This window comes from Xiphias gladius, chromosome 19 (assembly GCF_016859285.1).
Source record: "Xiphias gladius isolate SHS-SW01 ecotype Sanya breed wild chromosome 19, ASM1685928v1, whole genome shotgun sequence".
NCBI classification, from domain to species: Eukaryota; Metazoa; Chordata; class Actinopteri; order Istiophoriformes; family Xiphiidae; genus Xiphias; species Xiphias gladius.
Genome location: NC_053418.1, coordinates 22,931,380 through 22,947,655, shown reverse-complemented (window position 1 = coordinate 22,947,655; position 16,276 = coordinate 22,931,380). Strand labels below are relative to the sequence as shown.

Below are 16,276 nucleotides of genomic sequence, written 5' to 3'. Positions count from 1 at the left end.
CCAGTTGAAGAGGAAACGGGAAGGCCTGGGATTTAAACCATTCATACCCCTTCGGTAACTATGACAACGTCCATCGTTCTCAGCCAATCACAATCTTACTTTTCCGTCTCTCGTACACGTTTTACGCCATCTTGAAATTACACCCGCAGTTTGTCAAGTCGCTCCCGAATTGAAAAGCACAACAACTCTTTTCATTATTGCCACAGTGTCTGGTATGAACGGTTCTCGAAACAAACCGACACAGAAAGCCAACAGGGGACAGGTGGACGCAGACAGCCGCTCGGAGACGACCCACAGGGATCGAAAGACTGGTGGAGGAATGCTGAAGAAGCTGAAGTCGAGGCGCAGTCAAACGGATAAGTGGCCTGTGGTCACAGAGGATGAACTCCGGGCTCTGGGAAGAGATATTTCCCCGGACCATGTCCTGGGTCTCCGGGCTGTCACGGAGGGTAATTTATGTGAACGTTAACTTAGTTTTAATTTAACTCGGTAAAATCGCACCACTCAAAGGGCATCATTAATTTACCCAATGCTAATTATGGCTAAGCGTTTAGTTTTCAGACCCGTTGACCAATAAGTCCACTAGTTGTGGACCTACTGAGTAATGTTAAATTAGTGAACTACATAACGCTATATATCTGTGTTTTGAGTTGGGCATTCTCATTCTTTGGCGCTAACCAAAGAATAAGGATGTTCCCAGGGGCGCAGCTAGGAATTTGGGCCACCCAGAAGGAATATTGTTCAGGGCGTCCTGTCTTTAAAGCTGCATTAATTTGTCTTTGGCCATATGGGGGAAGCCAAGGAGTGGAAAACACAACACTGAAATATTATGATCTTATAAAGATCAGAAAGACAAAGACTTATTTGCAGATATTCTTATTTCCACCCGACGAATGTAGGGCTACTAACTAAACTTTTAGCCTTATTTTGGTCTCCAGCCTTTTGTGAAGGAAATATCTGGCTTCACCATGATCACCAACTAGTCCTGGTCTTTGTCTGTTTGCCGTTTGTTGCTGGCAGCGCTTATTCATCAAAACAGCTTCCTGCTGCTGCTGGAAACAAGGTTGATAAGAGCAGAGTTTTGGGCTGGATAACCAAAACAACAAGCTAAAAGATGCTAAAGCGCTCCGTGGAACTGAGGGAGACTGCAGAGGCGGATGATAATTCTTTGTGCATTTGTCGCTACTAGTGACTCCTTTTACGTTTCACACACAGTTGTTTGATCCATTGTTAATATAAAAAAAAAATGATTAGTGGAACTTGAAGTAGTCTAAAGGGGCATTTTTATACAACCTTTCTCTCAGGGCCCCTGAAATTCTCATCACCTTCCACCCCACTAGTAACTGCTCTACTTGAACCCTCTGACTCAAACCCCAGGGTCTGTCATCAGACACCCTGTCTACCACAGTTGCAGCTAATGCTTAATGCCTCCCATTGTTTTGGCTTTTTCACAGACCAGGCAACAATGCAATTGCTTTCCTTCTCTCTCACAACAATTTGTTGAAAAGCTGGAAGCCTGTGCTAAAGCATTACTCAACATTACGCAACTCGCAGGAGCCAGAAAACAGATACTGAAACCCTGATTGCTCATCAAGTGCTATCTCAGTTCTGTAAGTAAGGGTGAGCTCTGTGCTCCAAAGTATTTTGTGACTTGCCACAAAATTCATCATATAAGTACCAGTAGATCTAATTAAATATGAAAGACTAATTTTTAGTGAAGTTGGACTGTTTGCTGATGGGTGGTTGCTCACTTTCTACATATATTTTTCTTAACATGAACTCACACTTTTATTTCACATTCCAGACTATCTTTGCAAACCTGAAGACAATATCTACAACATTGACTTTACACGTTTCAAAATCAGAGATCTGGAGACAGGGACAGTCCTGTTTGAGATTGCCAAGCCTCCTAACAGTGGTAAGTGACGTATTAACGTTTGCCAATCCACCAAGCTCAGTATTCTTAAAATTTAGGATAGACAATGAAATGCACAAATTATGAGACAATTTATAGATGCAACTAATCATAAAGTTTACAGAGTTTTTCTCATGGAGATTTATTCCATGCGACATGCCACGTTTTCTTGTAAAGCCAACGTTCAGTAAAATAAGTAATTGTCAGCTTACACTTCACCTGTTGCTTCTGCCCTAGCCGGTTCTCCCACAGCAGCATGTTGGCTGCTGTCCTCCTCCTCCTCATCTCCTACATGTGTCTCTTCATTAGCTACAGCTATCCCTTTCTGACCCTCTCTTGTTGCTTCAGCTGCCACAGCAGCACTGGTCGAAGCCTGGAAATATTCAAAACAAATAAATATGTATGGGAAACACTGCATATGTATAACATATTCAGATTTTTTAAAAATTAGGAAACCTCAGTTTTTCCTCAACACCCAATTCATATGACATTGCTCCTTCTAACCATACTATGTCAATCAAATCAGTTTTATCACAGCCTTATGAAAATATCTGGTGAATGATAATTTGAATAATTCTTTGGAAAGAATTTTATGTTGAGCATTAACATGTAACAGATAATACGACATGTATCTTTCAAAAGATATAATTAACTATGTAGCTATCCATACTAACAATTATTATAATGTTTGCATATCCTGTCTATGTTGGATACCAGTTAGATGAACGTTTTTTCTGTATTAGGTCCTGTGGAGAGTGAAGAGGAGAGTGAAGATGTAGACACCAGCGCAGGGCGTTTTGTCAGATACCAGTTTACACCCGCCTTCCTAAAACTGCGCACTGTTGGTGCAACGTAAGTAAATGGACCATAACTTTCTGAATGAAAATAGCTAAGAGAATAATAATCAGTCCTTCTTCTTGTCAACCTCTTAACAGTCAATCATAAATTTTGTCTTTCTTGTTTCTGTTTACAGTGTGGAGTTCACAGTGGGTGACCGGCCAATTAACAGCTTTCGTATGATTGAGCGGCATTACTTCCAGGGGCGCCTTCTCAAGAATTTCGACTTCGACTTTGGCTTTTGCATTCCCAACAGCCGCAACACATGCGAACACATTTATGAGTTTCCACAGCTTCCAGACGACCTTAGTGAGTTCTTGTCTGTTTTGGTCAGCCATTAATGTTAATTCTATTGGGTCGATATTTTGCACATTAATCCATATATTAATGGTTGTTTGTCCTTCAACCCCTCTAGTTCGCCAAATGGTGGAGCACCCTTACGAGACCAGATCGGACAGTTTCTACTTTGTGGACAACAAACTCATCATGCACAACAAGGCAGACTATGCCTACAATGGCGGTCTGTAATACCTGAAGGAAAAAATGTGTGCAATACCTCCCAGGGGATTGATTTCTTGGATTGCAACCATCCAAAAGCTTCTTTTCGGTGGACAGAAGTATTCTCTCCTTTTTGGACATTCCAACGAACATGACATCATTCTTCAGAACCAACAGACCATATCTGCCTTGATATGAAATCATGGATCCATTCATCAATACCTCACAGAGCTCAGTTTCTGGGACTCCGAGGAATGTTCTCTTAAATATTTCTCAGTTAAATCTGACTGAAGCCTCTTTTTTTTTCCGTCTTTTGGTTTGTCACACAAGTATCATTTTACTGCTTGAACACTTTTGCCTTAAGTTTCTTGCCGTCTCTGCTGGAAAGGGACACTTTGAGTCACAGACCTCTCATGGCAAAGCCATGACTGTGTTGCTTATTACTTCATTTACCTAAATATATAGATGTAATCAGTTGAGGTTTATTTGAACTACCTTTTGCAAGTGACAGTTGTGTTCCCCGTAAGGAAAAGTGAGCATTACCTAGATGTTTTACAGTATTGTTAGTCCTAGATGATCGTGTAACACTAGTTGACATTGTTTGAGTTGTATTTTTCTTTAAATATCTACTAAAAGTTGTTAGTCATTGGAGCTGTTCACGACAGATATTTAAGCTCGGTGTCCATTTGATATGGTTGGTTGACTAATCTTTTCTTTAGTAGAACAACTTTTAATTCAACCACAGCAACAGCGCTCTTTCCATGACTTCAGGTTCTCATTTCATCTCTGACATTCATTATGACAAAAACCTTTACATCATTGGCTGTCAACTGGGAATCTAGTGTTTGTTCTACCAAACTCTGCGATGCACGGCTAGGAAAAGATAGCTGCAGAATCTAAGTTACTGGACTTGACACATCTTGCTTTATATCTTCGTCCATGTCTAAAACTGTTTGCTCTGCCCGTTTTACCCACTCCAGTGTATAATCACAGGGTCATTTATTCTCTTGAGGTCTGTTCTCGTGGTGTATTTGGCACAACAGCACTGTGAATCCCACTGTGTAGGAGCTGAGTTTGGTCAGTTGTGTGGTATACCCATTAAACTAGTTGCTGAGTGTATCTTCTGCTGTTCTGCACTCAGGTTCTCAGATTACCAATGAATTACCACCGTAGCAAACAGCATGACAGTACAGAGAGATGTAGCTTGGTAGTTGATTTAATGAGTTACTAGGATAAATACAGAAGTTGAGCTGTCTCTTTTTCTACTTTTGGAAGCTGTTTAAAGGACGCTACCGGTGATTTTTCACAATTTGTAGTAAATGGGCTTTGTTTACTACAAATTGTGTAATATTTTTATCATACACAAGTTTCCAGTCTCTTAGGTACACGTGTACAATCTAATGCAACTTTTCACTAGAGCCCTGCAATAGATCCAACCTTAGTTAATCCTATAATGCTCATGTTATTGACACTGTCAGAGAGGCGCTGATTAAAGTACGTGGTCATTCAGGAGGCAGTGATACTGTTAAATTATTTTGCATATACTGAAGGGTGTTCCTAAAGTCTGGAAACTGTGTGTAAAAGTTGCTGTTTGGCAGCAGAGTCTGAAGGTCAGATGTCGGATGTTCATATTCATTGAACGCACCAACAATGAGGAGTTTGAAAATAGTTCTTGCTTGCAACACCTTTTCCAGTCTAAATATCCACTGTGATTAGCTACTTCCATTTCACTGATTTTCATATTGTACAGAAATGAATGGAAATCAGCAGCTACCTGAAAGGTCAGAAATAATTCTAAAACCTTGTAAATGGTCAGAATTGCTGGATTAACGACATATGTAACTTGCAGTTAATCAGTTAGATCATGCATACCCCCCAGAACAGTCTGAAAAACTTTTTTTCCATACTCAAATGATCTGGGCTTCTCTTTCCTTTAATGAGTTATAATATCGATTCCATGTGCCTTGTGTCCAAGCGTTCAAAGTGTTATTTAATATCTGAGAACCTTGTGATTCATTCAGCTGTAAGGCAGACACTGCAGTTCGATGCTTCTCTCATCCAATAATCTGATGTGAAGAGAATTCTGCTCCTCACGTTACACTCTCTGATCAATATAATATTTTACAGCATCTCCCAGTACTGACATGTGTGAAACAGGGGATGTCGTACAGCCTGCGTTAAGACATTTCATATACTCATCATGTTTGTTCATATAAACCTTTACATTTTACAGTTGGAATAATCAGTGACAACTCATTGTGTAGCCCTTCAATAACACAGTCAAACAAGTGTGATATCAGGCACACACTTGGACAGCCGCAATCTTTGCTCAATGACCCCATACAAACCTCAACTGTTGGAGTCAATAGATGAATGTCAGTTGGACTGTTGGCTAGCAGCACTGTTGTTGTCGTAGCAGGGAACACTGTACATTGTTTTGCCATACAGTATGAGTCAGTGGTATTTTATTTTAAAATCTGATGATCTAAATCCCTTGAGAAGTGAGTGCGCTTTGTATATCTGCACAAAAACACTACATGACTGACCCAAAAAAGTAATAGATCCAATCTGTAACCCATTGCATGGATTCCTCTTTTTATATTGGCTGCTTTTACAAATGATACATTCTAGTCATATCAGATTTATTGTTAATAAAACTGGCCGACTGCAAAATGTGTTGATGTTGAAAACCTAGTGCTCTTTATAAATAAATTATCAGGGATTTTTGGGGACTTTTCTTTCTTCCAGCTGGCATCACAAATAGCATGTTAATTGAATGGTAAACAAAGCAGGTAATATGATAATTTGGCCTGTCAATAAAATTAAAACCTGGTTGTATGTACCGGTATGCATATTTACACTAAGTCAGCTATATTTGTAACTCACAAAAATGTAGCAAGTTCTGCAGCTAATATTTTTAAACCTGCCTGATTTTGGATAGTTGTTGAAAAAACTGAATATTCTCCCATTATTTTCTTTCCCCTTTTTATTATGACATTAATCAGGCACGTTGTTCATTTGTTTGTTTGTTTTTTTTTAATTCTGAACTCCACTGCTCTGTGTTGAAAATGTAAAATAACATAGATAGTTAGAGTCCAAGTCTTTTAGATTGGTTTTACTTTTCATGGAATGATGACATTTTTGCACAAACTCTTGTTTTTCAAGATCTTTGACTTCCTCTGTAATTACAATGAGGATTTTAATAAACATTCCCAGTCTTATTTTATTTTTACTCTGATTTGGTCTAGGCCAAATAATTTTTTTTTTCCAACTTGCATGAAGTCAGCGATGAATAAAAACACATATCTGATATAAAGGCCTATTTCTGTCTGTTCCCCTTTGACGAATGTACTGCATTACCCAGAATCCTCAGCTCAAAACAGACAACACCAACAGCACATGCTTTATCATGGCGGCCCCAGTTAAAAAGATGGTCGGTGTGTCTGACGACTCCAGTAGTAGTGACGACGAAGCACTGAAGAGATGTCAGGAAGCAGTTTGGGAGACACGAACTGACAAAGGGAAAGGTGAAAGTTGGTTCTTTTGGTTTTGTTTGTGGTGCGAGACGAAGTCAGCAGTGATGCACGGCAGACAGACCCCTGTAGAAATACGACATTACCCCGGTGAGGTCCACCCATAGTACTTCTGATTCATGCACAGTGGTGTTAGTTGTAATTAAACTTAAAGTTACATGCCTTTCAGAAATAGACATTTTCCTCGTGAGACTCAGGGCCCATTGCCTTCCTCTAACCTCTTGCAGTTTATGGGATTTAACTTCAAGCACCTAAGTTTTAGCGTAGCCCTGAGTATCATGCTAGTCTATGAAAACAGAGGTACAGTACTTCATTAAATACATGTTATCTCTGTGGATGACTGTTGCCATCTTTGTGTATTTTAGAAGGGGACAGCAATGTGAAACAGTCAAAACGGTATGTCTTTTCCTTAAAATAATCACTTATTGCACGGCCATTATGTAGAAAACAGTAGTGTAATGGAGGTTCTGTATCCCCACGTAGTATTTGTAGCCTGCATAATTAGCTTTTCAGTTACAGATACCACAGGAAGTGCGATAAACCTTGTTGTATGTATCCCTATCACAGCTATATTATAAAGAGATTTTTTTCATCTGCAGCTTGAAGCAGACCCAATGAAAATGAACTGTGAAATGGTTGAATAATTAAAAATGAATAAGCTTCAGTATTTTCTTACTGTGCACCAGTGTCATCGTTGCTGACCATGATCACGATGGCAACGAGCTCCAGGTCAGTCAAGGGTTTCGAACGCACGTTGCTAAAAAGTTGGGACATCTTCTTGACAGGTAATTTTTCTTTTTGCAGAGAAGTTTGGCGTGTCAAAGTGATTTTAATTTTGTAAGGGAAGAATGCACTCATTTTTACACCTCATCTATGCTATGTGTGTTACTGTAAGTTACATTACAGAAAAGCAGAACACAACTTCATCCTGTGTGGAATCAGCAAAATGTGGTGGTTGTGGTGACGATGATGATAATGATGATAAAGGTAACGTTTCTCTTTCTATTAACCCTTACTGCTTTTATGGGAATTTTGCTGCCTTCTCTTTAAGCATGGCTATCCACGTTTTTTAGGATTTCGTCTATTTTCTACATCGGTCCCGGGACAGACAGCTGAGGAGCCTCAAGCCCCTGTGAGGCGTCGGCCAGTTCCTAGCTCAAGGTTCTTATCCAGTACATTATTTTAAAACGTTGATTTTTTTTTTTTTTTTATACTTCTGAATGTAACATTATACATTTCTCTGTCTTTCATAGTGACAGCGACAGTGAGATGGAAACAAGGCTGAGAGAGGCAGCGGTGTCGGTCAAAGATCTCTTACCCTCTTCGTCACTGTCCTCTACACTCTCAATTCCCTCGACAGAGCCTCCCTGCTCAGGAAATATAAAGAAAAAGAAAAAAGTGGCAGAGGGAGAAGACAGCTATGTTTATAAGAAAAAGAAAAAGAGGAAACCGTATCAAGAGGAAAGTGCGCATGTGGACTGTGCAAGTTCTCCTCTTAAAGCTCAAAGTAACGGTGAGCCTGGGAACTCAGAAAAGGAACACATGCAAGTCAAAGTAAAACAGAAAAAGAAAAAGAAGCGAGAAGCAAACAAAGAGGAAGAAGCTTTGACCTGATCTTCTTATGGATCACCTTTTACTGTTCTAGTATGTTTGTCTATGTTCCACTCTGCCATATTCAGTCACAAGCTTGAAATGTTGAGATGGTGAGATATCATTCAAAGTATTTTGAGGATAGTTTTGGAAGCCATTTTTTCACTAAAAATTTTTTAATACCATTGCCATGGTTATTCTTGAAGTAGTTTTTACTTTGTCATGCAAGAGACTCATTAAAATGTGAAAAAAGCATTCTGAGGCAGTGAGTTAAAAAATAATGCCAGTAACATGCAGTGCACAAGTTTCAACTGAATTTACAATTTCTGAATATTAAAAAAAAACATTATTTTAATAAAAATGCATTTTGGTGTTGATTTTCAGTTGGTTCTCTGTTGCATGAAATCTTCTCCAATGTGGATCCTTATTCATATTCCAGTTGTATGGCATTTGAGTCATAGAGTCTTTGAAACATCAAAGCTGAATCGTCCCCGTGGCCCCTGACTCCAGGTCTCTCTGGAAACTTACACCGGGGGTAGCTGTCCATCACAAAACACTGTCAGAGTCCAGCTGATAATGAGGAGACACTACATTGCCAGAGTACTTCTACTGCGCAGTAGAAACCATTTGTGTAGGAATGTAGGAGCTGATGTCTGTTGTTGAGGGTGAGAGGAGGTGAGACTGATGGCTGTCTGTTGTCTGAGAGGCAGAATACAGCTCCAAGCTCTCAGAAGATGCTGTTGACAAAAAAATTAAAAATTAGCTTTGAATGTTTCTTTCCAGCACAGAGTTATAGGTGATACCTGGAGAATGCTAACAGCGCTATAATCATCTGCGTACTGTTCAGACTGCATAGCATAGGTTTGAGTGTTTTTTTTTTTTCTGAAGGGTTCCTGCCCTTTTAGGTCTGGAGGGCAATGAGGATGCCAAAATACTGGCCAAAAGGTCCCTAAAATCACAGCCAGTCGACATACTGGTCGCATTAAGTAAAGCTAAGGTCAAAAGTGTTATTAATTATCATATGAAAAGTTTAAAAGATTTGGCAAGAATACTGGGACTTCAATGCCACATTAAGACATCTGCAAAATATATTGTACAAGGGCTCAATCAAACACTTTTGGAAATGGGTAATCACCCAACTGGATTATGTACACACTCCGATCAACCAGAACTTGTTGAAAGTGTTTTTACTGAAATGTAAGCGATGATGTGGAGTAAAGAGAGCTTTTACCACCACTAAAGGAAGCAAAACATACTATTACATCAGAGAATCTAATGTTGTAGGGAAGGCATCGTGGAAAGTACATAGTCTTTTAACTAATTTAAAAGAAAAAGGTTTTGTAGAGACTTAGATAAGAAGAGCAATACTACTATGTAATTGGGGGAGCCAGTGACTGGTTAGCTTATATTAGCATCAAGACTTGAAACGGGGAAACTGATAACATCTGCCAACTACCAGCAGCTCTAAACCTCTGTAATTAACACGTTATATCTTCTTTGTTTAATCTGTACAAAAACCAGAATTTAAAAACGATGTTACGTGTCGGACTATTTCTTGACCAGAAGTAGTGATTTCCTGGAGTATTGCTGGGATTGCTGTCATCCCGGGGTTGCCAGGCAACAAGCGAAGCGATGCAAATCAGCTGCTGGCACCAGCTTCATATTGAATGAACAAATAGGAGAGTGGCACTAATCGTCTCATCTAATGTGTGGCAAGAAGACAAATGTATTTCCCAAAATGTTCCTTTAAAATCGTTGGGAGCACTTGGTGGAGTTTATGTGATAAAATGAATTAGTGAATGTCAATTCCAAAAACACATCAATCCAGAACGTTACAATTTCTCAAATTCATCTATCAGATTAATACCAGACAATTTTACCCACGCCACGGTTCACAGACTTTAGAGCAACATTTATGCATCCTGTACTGACTGTGTCATATTGAATGATAAACGTGGCTCTGAAATGGTCAAAGAAATATTCATAGGCAGGATATCAGCCATGAATTCAACCCAAAACTCTTTTAGTAGGATGTGGAGATGTAGATGTCCAGGAGTACACTTGTATGTACAGCTGTGTACCTGGCACAGGTGTGTGTGGCTGCAGGTGCAGAGAATCTTCCTGTAAAGGTTGGTCCGTCTGTTCCTCTGCATCTGCTGTTAGAATCTAAACCAAAAATAAAAAATCAAGGACATTTAACCAAATAATATAATGCCAAATATTGCTATGAAGCTTTTTTTTTTTTTTTCCTAAAATTCATAATAGACCAGCCCATCAGGTCCAGTTACCTGTCTGACAGCAGTGAGGCTGGTCAGAGTCCCCAGGCTGTTGCTGTCGGTGATGACCATGGCTTGTGACAACAGACTGGAGGAATGGCACTGGGGTGAATCCGACTTGTTGTACACTGAAATGAGGAACAGATGAATGAATCAATACCCAACATTTTAAACTCATTTCATTTTAATGCTGTAGCCTTACTGTGACATGGCAGCTGCGCCATGGTTGCCATGAACGGACTGGCACCCATGTGACTCTGAAGCTGCTGTGATATTGGCTGCTGCGGAGAGGCGTGAAGCTGCTGCTGGAATGAGAACGGCTGAAGCGTTGTGAAACCACCCCCTACATTGTTTATGACAGGTACGGACTGAGGCTGCGTGGAGGTTAAACCTGGGAATCAACAGGCAAAGACATGGTTCTCAGATTTTGCTTTTTTATTCTTACTTAGAAAAGAAAGGAAACTGGCAAGCAAATGTTACCAATGAGAAGTGAGGACTCCCCCAGGCTCATGACGCTGGGCAGTGAGGCCATGATGAGGCCCTGTGAGGAAGCAGGGGAGGCAGACAGACTGTGTAGGGAGGTCAGAGTGCTTACTGGGGGCAGTGGGCCACAGCTGGACACCTGAGACCAGAGAACAACATGATCATTATGGCAGCAGGAAATGCAGGTCGTCTACAATATACAGTAAACTAGTGAAGAACAATGACACATGTTCTTACCGGTTTGGGATTATGGGTCTCGAGGAGTGTGTGGCTCGGCTCCAGTTGAACAGGGCTGACCACAAGACGCCCCACTCTCTCTCCCCCGCTACCTCTGGCTGAGCTCAAAGTGTCACACAGGATTTGCTGGCTGTATTTCACATCTGGAAAACAACATCAGTCAGTCCCCAAAACGACAACATCTGGCCAAGGCAAGTCAAACTTTGTATTAACAGCACACTCACAGTGTTGAGTTCACTCTTATATTTCACTTGGTCTTTTTAACCTTTTCACGCTTGCCTGAAGGCAGTTAGAGTATTACCGTGCTCAGGACTCTGTGGAAGGTTTAGGTTAGAAGATGACGCAGATTGGTTGGTGAAAGGCGTGTCAAGGGCCAGTTTGTGACGGAAGGCCTCCTCTTTGCGGCGGTTGGCGAACCAGTTGTACACCCGAACCTCAGTAACCAGGTTGGACCCCAGTCCAGCAAGCTGAGAGGGGGACACTCCCCTCTGCAGACACTCTGCCCTGAGAGAGGAAGAGCATGCGGATACATGGCTTTACCTTTTAAAGGTATACGCTGTCTGCTTGAGGCTTCTGCTCATACGAATTTGACAAGATAGTATTAGAGATTTTCTCCAAACCTCTGTGAGTTTGACCAGTCGCCTACAGTCACTAAACATACTGTAGGTTTTAGCTTGTGCACCAGAAAAACCTACCAAGGCCACAAGTGTTTTTTCTACTATCATGTCTTCAGATATTGGGTAAATTAACCAGTGGTCCAGACTGTACAAAGTTTTTCTATAGAGGTACACTCTAAGACTTGTCACTCCAGTCAGTCTCCACATACTTAAAAGGTTCAGTAGTCTTGTGTAATATAATATTTAAATGCTAATTAAAATAGCTGACCGAAACAAGCCTAAAGGTCTAAAGCCAACTTAGTGGCTCTCTGAGACCTTACTTGGACACAGCAGTGCTTTGAGCTGAATGCTAGCACCAGCATGCTAACATGGCTTAGCAGGTAATATTTACCGGGTTCACCACCTTAGTTTAGCCTGTTAACATGCTAACATTTGTTAATTAGCGCTTAACACAAAATACAGCTGCAGTGGATCAGAATGTCATTAGTTTTGTAACAATTACGTCATAAACCAAAGAATTGGACACACTGAAATGTTGACTTGATGATGTTACTGGATGAAAAGTCACTAAATTCATTCAGCTTTCTGTAGAAACTTTCATGAGATATTTGCACAAAAATATAGTCATGAATATTTATGGTTATAGAGAAATGCATGGGTTCAGACACCAAGCTTTCAGGGGCTTTTTCAGTTCAGTTTCAGTTTTCAGCAAGGCTGTAAAAAATAGGTGGAAAAAAAACCCTGTTCCGTCTTGGTACTGTCACTATATCTCACCTGTTGCACTCCTCCACTAACCCCTCTCTCTCCTCTTTGCTGGGGTTCTTCTGTCGTTCGTAGGCATGGAAAAGGATCTGCAGGGATGCTGGACCCCACTTGAACCTGTTCCTCCGTCCTTTCCTTGTATCTTCTCCTTGCTCCTCCACTGATGTAAGGCCATGTTTGGCATTGGTAAATTCTGGAAGGAAGTGGTGGTGTGTTTTTCTCTTTTTTACATATTTCTGTAAGAACTTTCTGTGTCAGTCTCTTAGAGAACTGATATTTGAGGGGTGTGTGAAAATGTGTGCGTGTGTGTCTGTGTGCGTGTGTGTGTGCATGTGTGTGTGTGTGTGTGTGTGTGTGTGTGTGTGTGTGTGTGTGTGTGTGTGTGTGTGAGTGAAATGTGAACAGTGTGTGAAAGCAGAAACTCGGGTCTTTGCAGCTCCACGGCTACTTCAGTACTCACGCTGGCTGATCTCGCACTGCTTCTTGACGTACCAGCTGTACAGAGCAGCTCTCTTCTGGTTCTTCATGGGCGTGCCTTTGTTGAGGTGCTGGGAGAGGTGGGACTGGTTGAGTCCTGTGGACTCCACTACCTCTCTCTGAGGGAGGTTGTGCTGCTGCATGTAGCTTTTCACCATTTTTGCAACATGCCAGGGGTCCTCTCTATTAGAGAAAGACATCATTTTTGTGTGTATTTGCCCACTGCATCTTCTTGTGTATTTTTATGTTTCTCATGTTAATTTTTTGTGTATTATTTTTCTTTTCTGAGTATTTCTAGCTATTTCTAACAGCTGAACCCCCTCTAGAAAGGTGCTTAACAGGCACAGTTTGTTACAACATTGGACATAAGGCATGGCCACTGAGGGGGAAGTGGAGTGAGGCTTATTGACAGAGAGAGATAAGGGAAAGCACACTGGGGCAAAGTCCAACCCTTTCAAATCAATGGAGGGGAGAAACGTGTAAAAGGTTTATGAAGCCTAAGTTAACACTTTCTAACTGTCAAGCAGCAAAAAGACACAAAACTGCAAAAAATCCCTAACTTCAACAGATTCAAATTCACCCCACAAATAATTTTTAATAATAGTCTGTAATAAGATATTTTTGAACAGCTTGTCGAAGAGCATTTTAATTACTTTACTTTTTATTACTTAATGTATAATTTCATTACAAATTAAAATTTTACATCTCAATAGGTTGTTCAATAAATGCAGCGTGTATTCCAAATATGAAAAATCAGGTCTTCAAACTGAATGTAGAAATATCCCTCATGCGTTGTGTAAACATACCCTCACATGACCAGCCCTACTCCATTAATCTTCACCTATGCATGTAGCTTATTTATTAAGAAATGGCCAGAGAATAATGATGGGGGTGGGTAATTAGTAACTAGCAAAGGAGGAACCTCTTTAAATTCGCCTCAGAAGCCAGATTGCGGAGAGAGAGGGACACAGGCAGAGAAGCAGGAGAAGGAGGGAGGAATTGGTCAAGAGAGGGGAAGCAAGCTTAAGGAAAAGAGGGTTTAACAGGTAAACTGTTGTTTCAACTCTCAGGTGCTTAGATTTGAAGGTGCATGAGGTAAATGAGAGGAAGGGGTATCAAAAACAGCGCTGATGAAGTGGTAAAGGCATTTTCAAATTTTACTTGATCAAGTCCTATTGGGAGGCACAGACAAATTGTCGTTGAAAACAGCAGTTAGCGAGAGATTAAGGTGATTTTGCTGTTGCCATGGAGCTTCCCAAGAAGTGCTGGGACCTACTTACTGCAGTAGCTGGTCGACTGCATCCCTCAGTTTGGCCGCCTCCTCTGGGGTAAGCTTCTCAATCTCTCGGTATATAGGCGGTGGGAAATCCATTTCTCCCTCCTCGGAGCTCTCTCCATCCCCCCTCTCTCCCCTCTCGGCGCCAGCACTCGTCCTGTCCTGCTCCAGTTCCCCCATGGCTTGGACCAAGACGTCCCGGGACAATCCAGATCCCAGCAGGGCCCAGATCAGCTGCTCCTGAAGGGCAGTCAGACGGCTCGGCCTCGCCTTGGCCGCCCTGGCCGTCTCTTTTCCCTCCATTAGTCTGATGCCTTACCTCGCGACTGCCTCGCAAACAAACACTGCTCTCATGTGCACTACCACATTCAAATGACAGCCAGACAGCAGCATTGGGCCTTATTTCATTTGCAGTCCGTCTTCAGCTCCACAGAACGTAAACTTTCATTTTCCTCTGTGTTGAACTTCCTCCCGATGTGTCCTGAGCTGCCTGGTTTTAGCTCTCCACCTGCTGTTTTGCTTTCAAAGGTCAATTTTCTTTTTTTTTTAACCTTCCTCCTCTTCACCCCCTCCTCCTTACATGTGCCCTGTGAACTTTGTCCCCACTCCCTCAGTCCCCAACAGGGACCAAAGTGCAATTTAAAAACAATAAATAAAAGTAAGGGGATGTCACCGTTGCGAAAAAGAGCTGCAAAGGCAACCAGATCGCGTCTCAAAGCAGACATAGAAGACAAATTCAGATAACGTGACAGAAAAGTTGTGAGGTGCGTTTTTATGTACAGACATTTCTGATTTCACACTGAAACTGACTCAGGTAATCTCTTCTCACCCCTTTTTTTTGGAATTATGGACATTCTGAACCTTAATTTTGAAGCAATTATTTAAAATTGTCAATATTAGGCCCAGGTTTAACAGGATAAAGGCACAGACCAACATTAGATTAACCGAACAGAAACATGGCTTCACCTGTTCTATGTGCCACTTGAGAGTGCTGTTGCGTCATCTATACATCAGAACTGGCCAGTTTGCGGATGTATCTCTGTAAGTGACTTAATGTTGTGGGCTGTTATGTACACACAGTGTTTTCTCTGTTGAGTATTAGTTCCATCATTTAGTAGGAGACTAAGAGAGGAGTAAGAGGTGAGCATTGTGACAGCTTTTTAAAATCAGTCTCCTCTTTTAAAATCATTTCTGAAAATGTCTTTTTATCAAAAGATGTCCTCATAGCTATTTCATTTTGTTTTTTGTTTTTGTTTGTGTGTGTGTGTGTGTGTGTGTGTGTGTGTGTGTGTGTGTGTGTGTGTGTGTGTGTGTGTGTGTGTGTGTGTGTGTGTGTGTGTGTCTTTAAAGTATGCTTGTATGCATTTACATAAGCAAAGTACAGAAGTATTATCACAAAATGTATTTAAAGTATCAAAACTAAAACTGTGACTGGTATATTATTTTATATAATATTATTAGATTGTTAATACTGAAAATGAATGTTAAAATGACCTTGTATTCTTTCAGCTGGTTGAAGATGAGCTAATTTAGACTTCTTTATGTATAGTTGGGTACTTTAAAACAACATACCAACAAAGGGGTTTGGGGATCACAAATCTGTCTTCATTTTTTGGAGTATCTAAGACATTTTTACCTCTTTGGCCTCAAACAGTTATGAAAATGAAACCAGAGGGGAAATGTCCCTTTAGTGGAACTGCAAACAGCTCACACAACTAGACACTGATTCATTGTAAGGTCACACAAGCCACAATGGTTGGCAACACCTGGTTTGA

The 16,276-nt window shown here is 40.9% G+C and overlaps 3 protein-coding genes across 4 annotated transcripts; 2 read left to right on the top strand and 1 right to left on the bottom strand.

The window, feature by feature from the left end:
- Positions 1-95: 95 nt before the first annotated feature.
- Positions 96-6,497, top strand: unc119.1 (unc-119 homolog 1). Its single transcript, XM_040154613.1, has 5 exons — positions 96-449; positions 1,805-1,918; positions 2,659-2,767; positions 2,889-3,061; positions 3,168-6,497. The coding sequence occupies exons 1-5, from the start codon at positions 215-217 to the stop codon at positions 3,278-3,280; spliced, it is 744 nt and encodes a 247-aa protein (XP_040010547.1). The 5' UTR covers positions 96-214; the 3' UTR covers positions 3,281-6,497.
- Positions 6,498-6,588: 91 nt separating this feature from the next.
- On the top strand, positions 6,589-8,750 carry c19h12orf43 (chromosome 19 C12orf43 homolog). 2 transcript variants are annotated; one of them, XM_040154611.1, is made up of 6 exons: positions 6,589-6,873; positions 7,149-7,179; positions 7,470-7,568; positions 7,679-7,770; positions 7,857-7,944; positions 8,037-8,750. In XM_040154611.1, the coding sequence occupies exons 1-6, from the start codon at positions 6,597-6,599 to the stop codon at positions 8,395-8,397; spliced, it is 948 nt and encodes a 315-aa protein (XP_040010545.1). In that variant the 5' UTR covers positions 6,589-6,596; the 3' UTR covers positions 8,398-8,750. The 2 variants fall into 2 exon arrangements, with proteins under 2 accessions (XP_040010545.1, XP_040010546.1); XM_040154612.1 differs by having other exon boundaries at positions 6,594-6,777.
- On the bottom strand, positions 8,700-15,006 carry hnf1a (HNF1 homeobox a). Its single transcript, XM_040154610.1, has 10 exons — positions 14,506-15,006; positions 13,209-13,408; positions 12,761-12,941; positions 11,671-11,873; positions 11,370-11,512; positions 11,130-11,271; positions 10,852-11,040; positions 10,662-10,777; positions 10,455-10,539; positions 8,700-9,110 (listed from the first exon to the last, which is right to left on the bottom strand). Exons 1-10 carry the CDS (start codon positions 14,802-14,804, stop codon positions 8,980-8,982), a joined length of 1,689 nt encoding a protein of 562 aa, XP_040010544.1. The 5' UTR covers positions 14,805-15,006; the 3' UTR covers positions 8,700-8,979.
- Positions 15,007-16,276: the final 1,270 nt, after the last annotated feature.

Excerpts from the sequence above, each read along its gene's own strand:
- unc119.1 (XM_040154613.1), top strand. The coding sequence starts at position 215 with ATGAACGGTTCTCGAAACAAACCGACACAGAAAGCCAACAGGGGACAG. Across the intron at positions 2,768-2,888 it reads CTGCGCACTGTTGGTGCAAC|TGTGGAGTTCACAGTGGGTG; the intron begins GTAAGTAAATGG and ends TTCTGTTTACAG. Across the intron at positions 3,062-3,167 it reads ACAGCTTCCAGACGACCTTA|TTCGCCAAATGGTGGAGCAC; the intron begins GTGAGTTCTTGT and ends CAACCCCTCTAG.
- c19h12orf43 (XM_040154611.1), top strand. The coding sequence starts at position 6,597 with ATGTACTGCATTACCCAGAATCCTCAGCTCAAAACAGACAACACCAAC. Across the intron at positions 7,569-7,678 it reads TTGGGACATCTTCTTGACAG|TTACATTACAGAAAAGCAGA; the intron begins GTAATTTTTCTT and ends TGTTACTGTAAG. Across the intron at positions 7,945-8,036 it reads CGGCCAGTTCCTAGCTCAAG|TGACAGCGACAGTGAGATGG; the intron begins GTTCTTATCCAG and ends TGTCTTTCATAG.
- hnf1a (XM_040154610.1), bottom strand. The coding sequence starts at position 14,804 with ATGGAGGGAAAAGAGACGGCCAGGGCGGCCAAGGCGAGGCCGAGCCGT. Across the intron at positions 10,540-10,661 it reads GCCTCACTGCTGTCAGACAG|ATTCTAACAGCAGATGCAGA; the intron begins GTAACTGGACCT and ends TTTTTGGTTTAG. Across the intron at positions 9,111-10,454 it reads GCCACACACACCTGTGCCAG|CATCTTCTGAGAGCTTGGAG; the intron begins GTACACAGCTGT and ends TTTTGTCAACAG.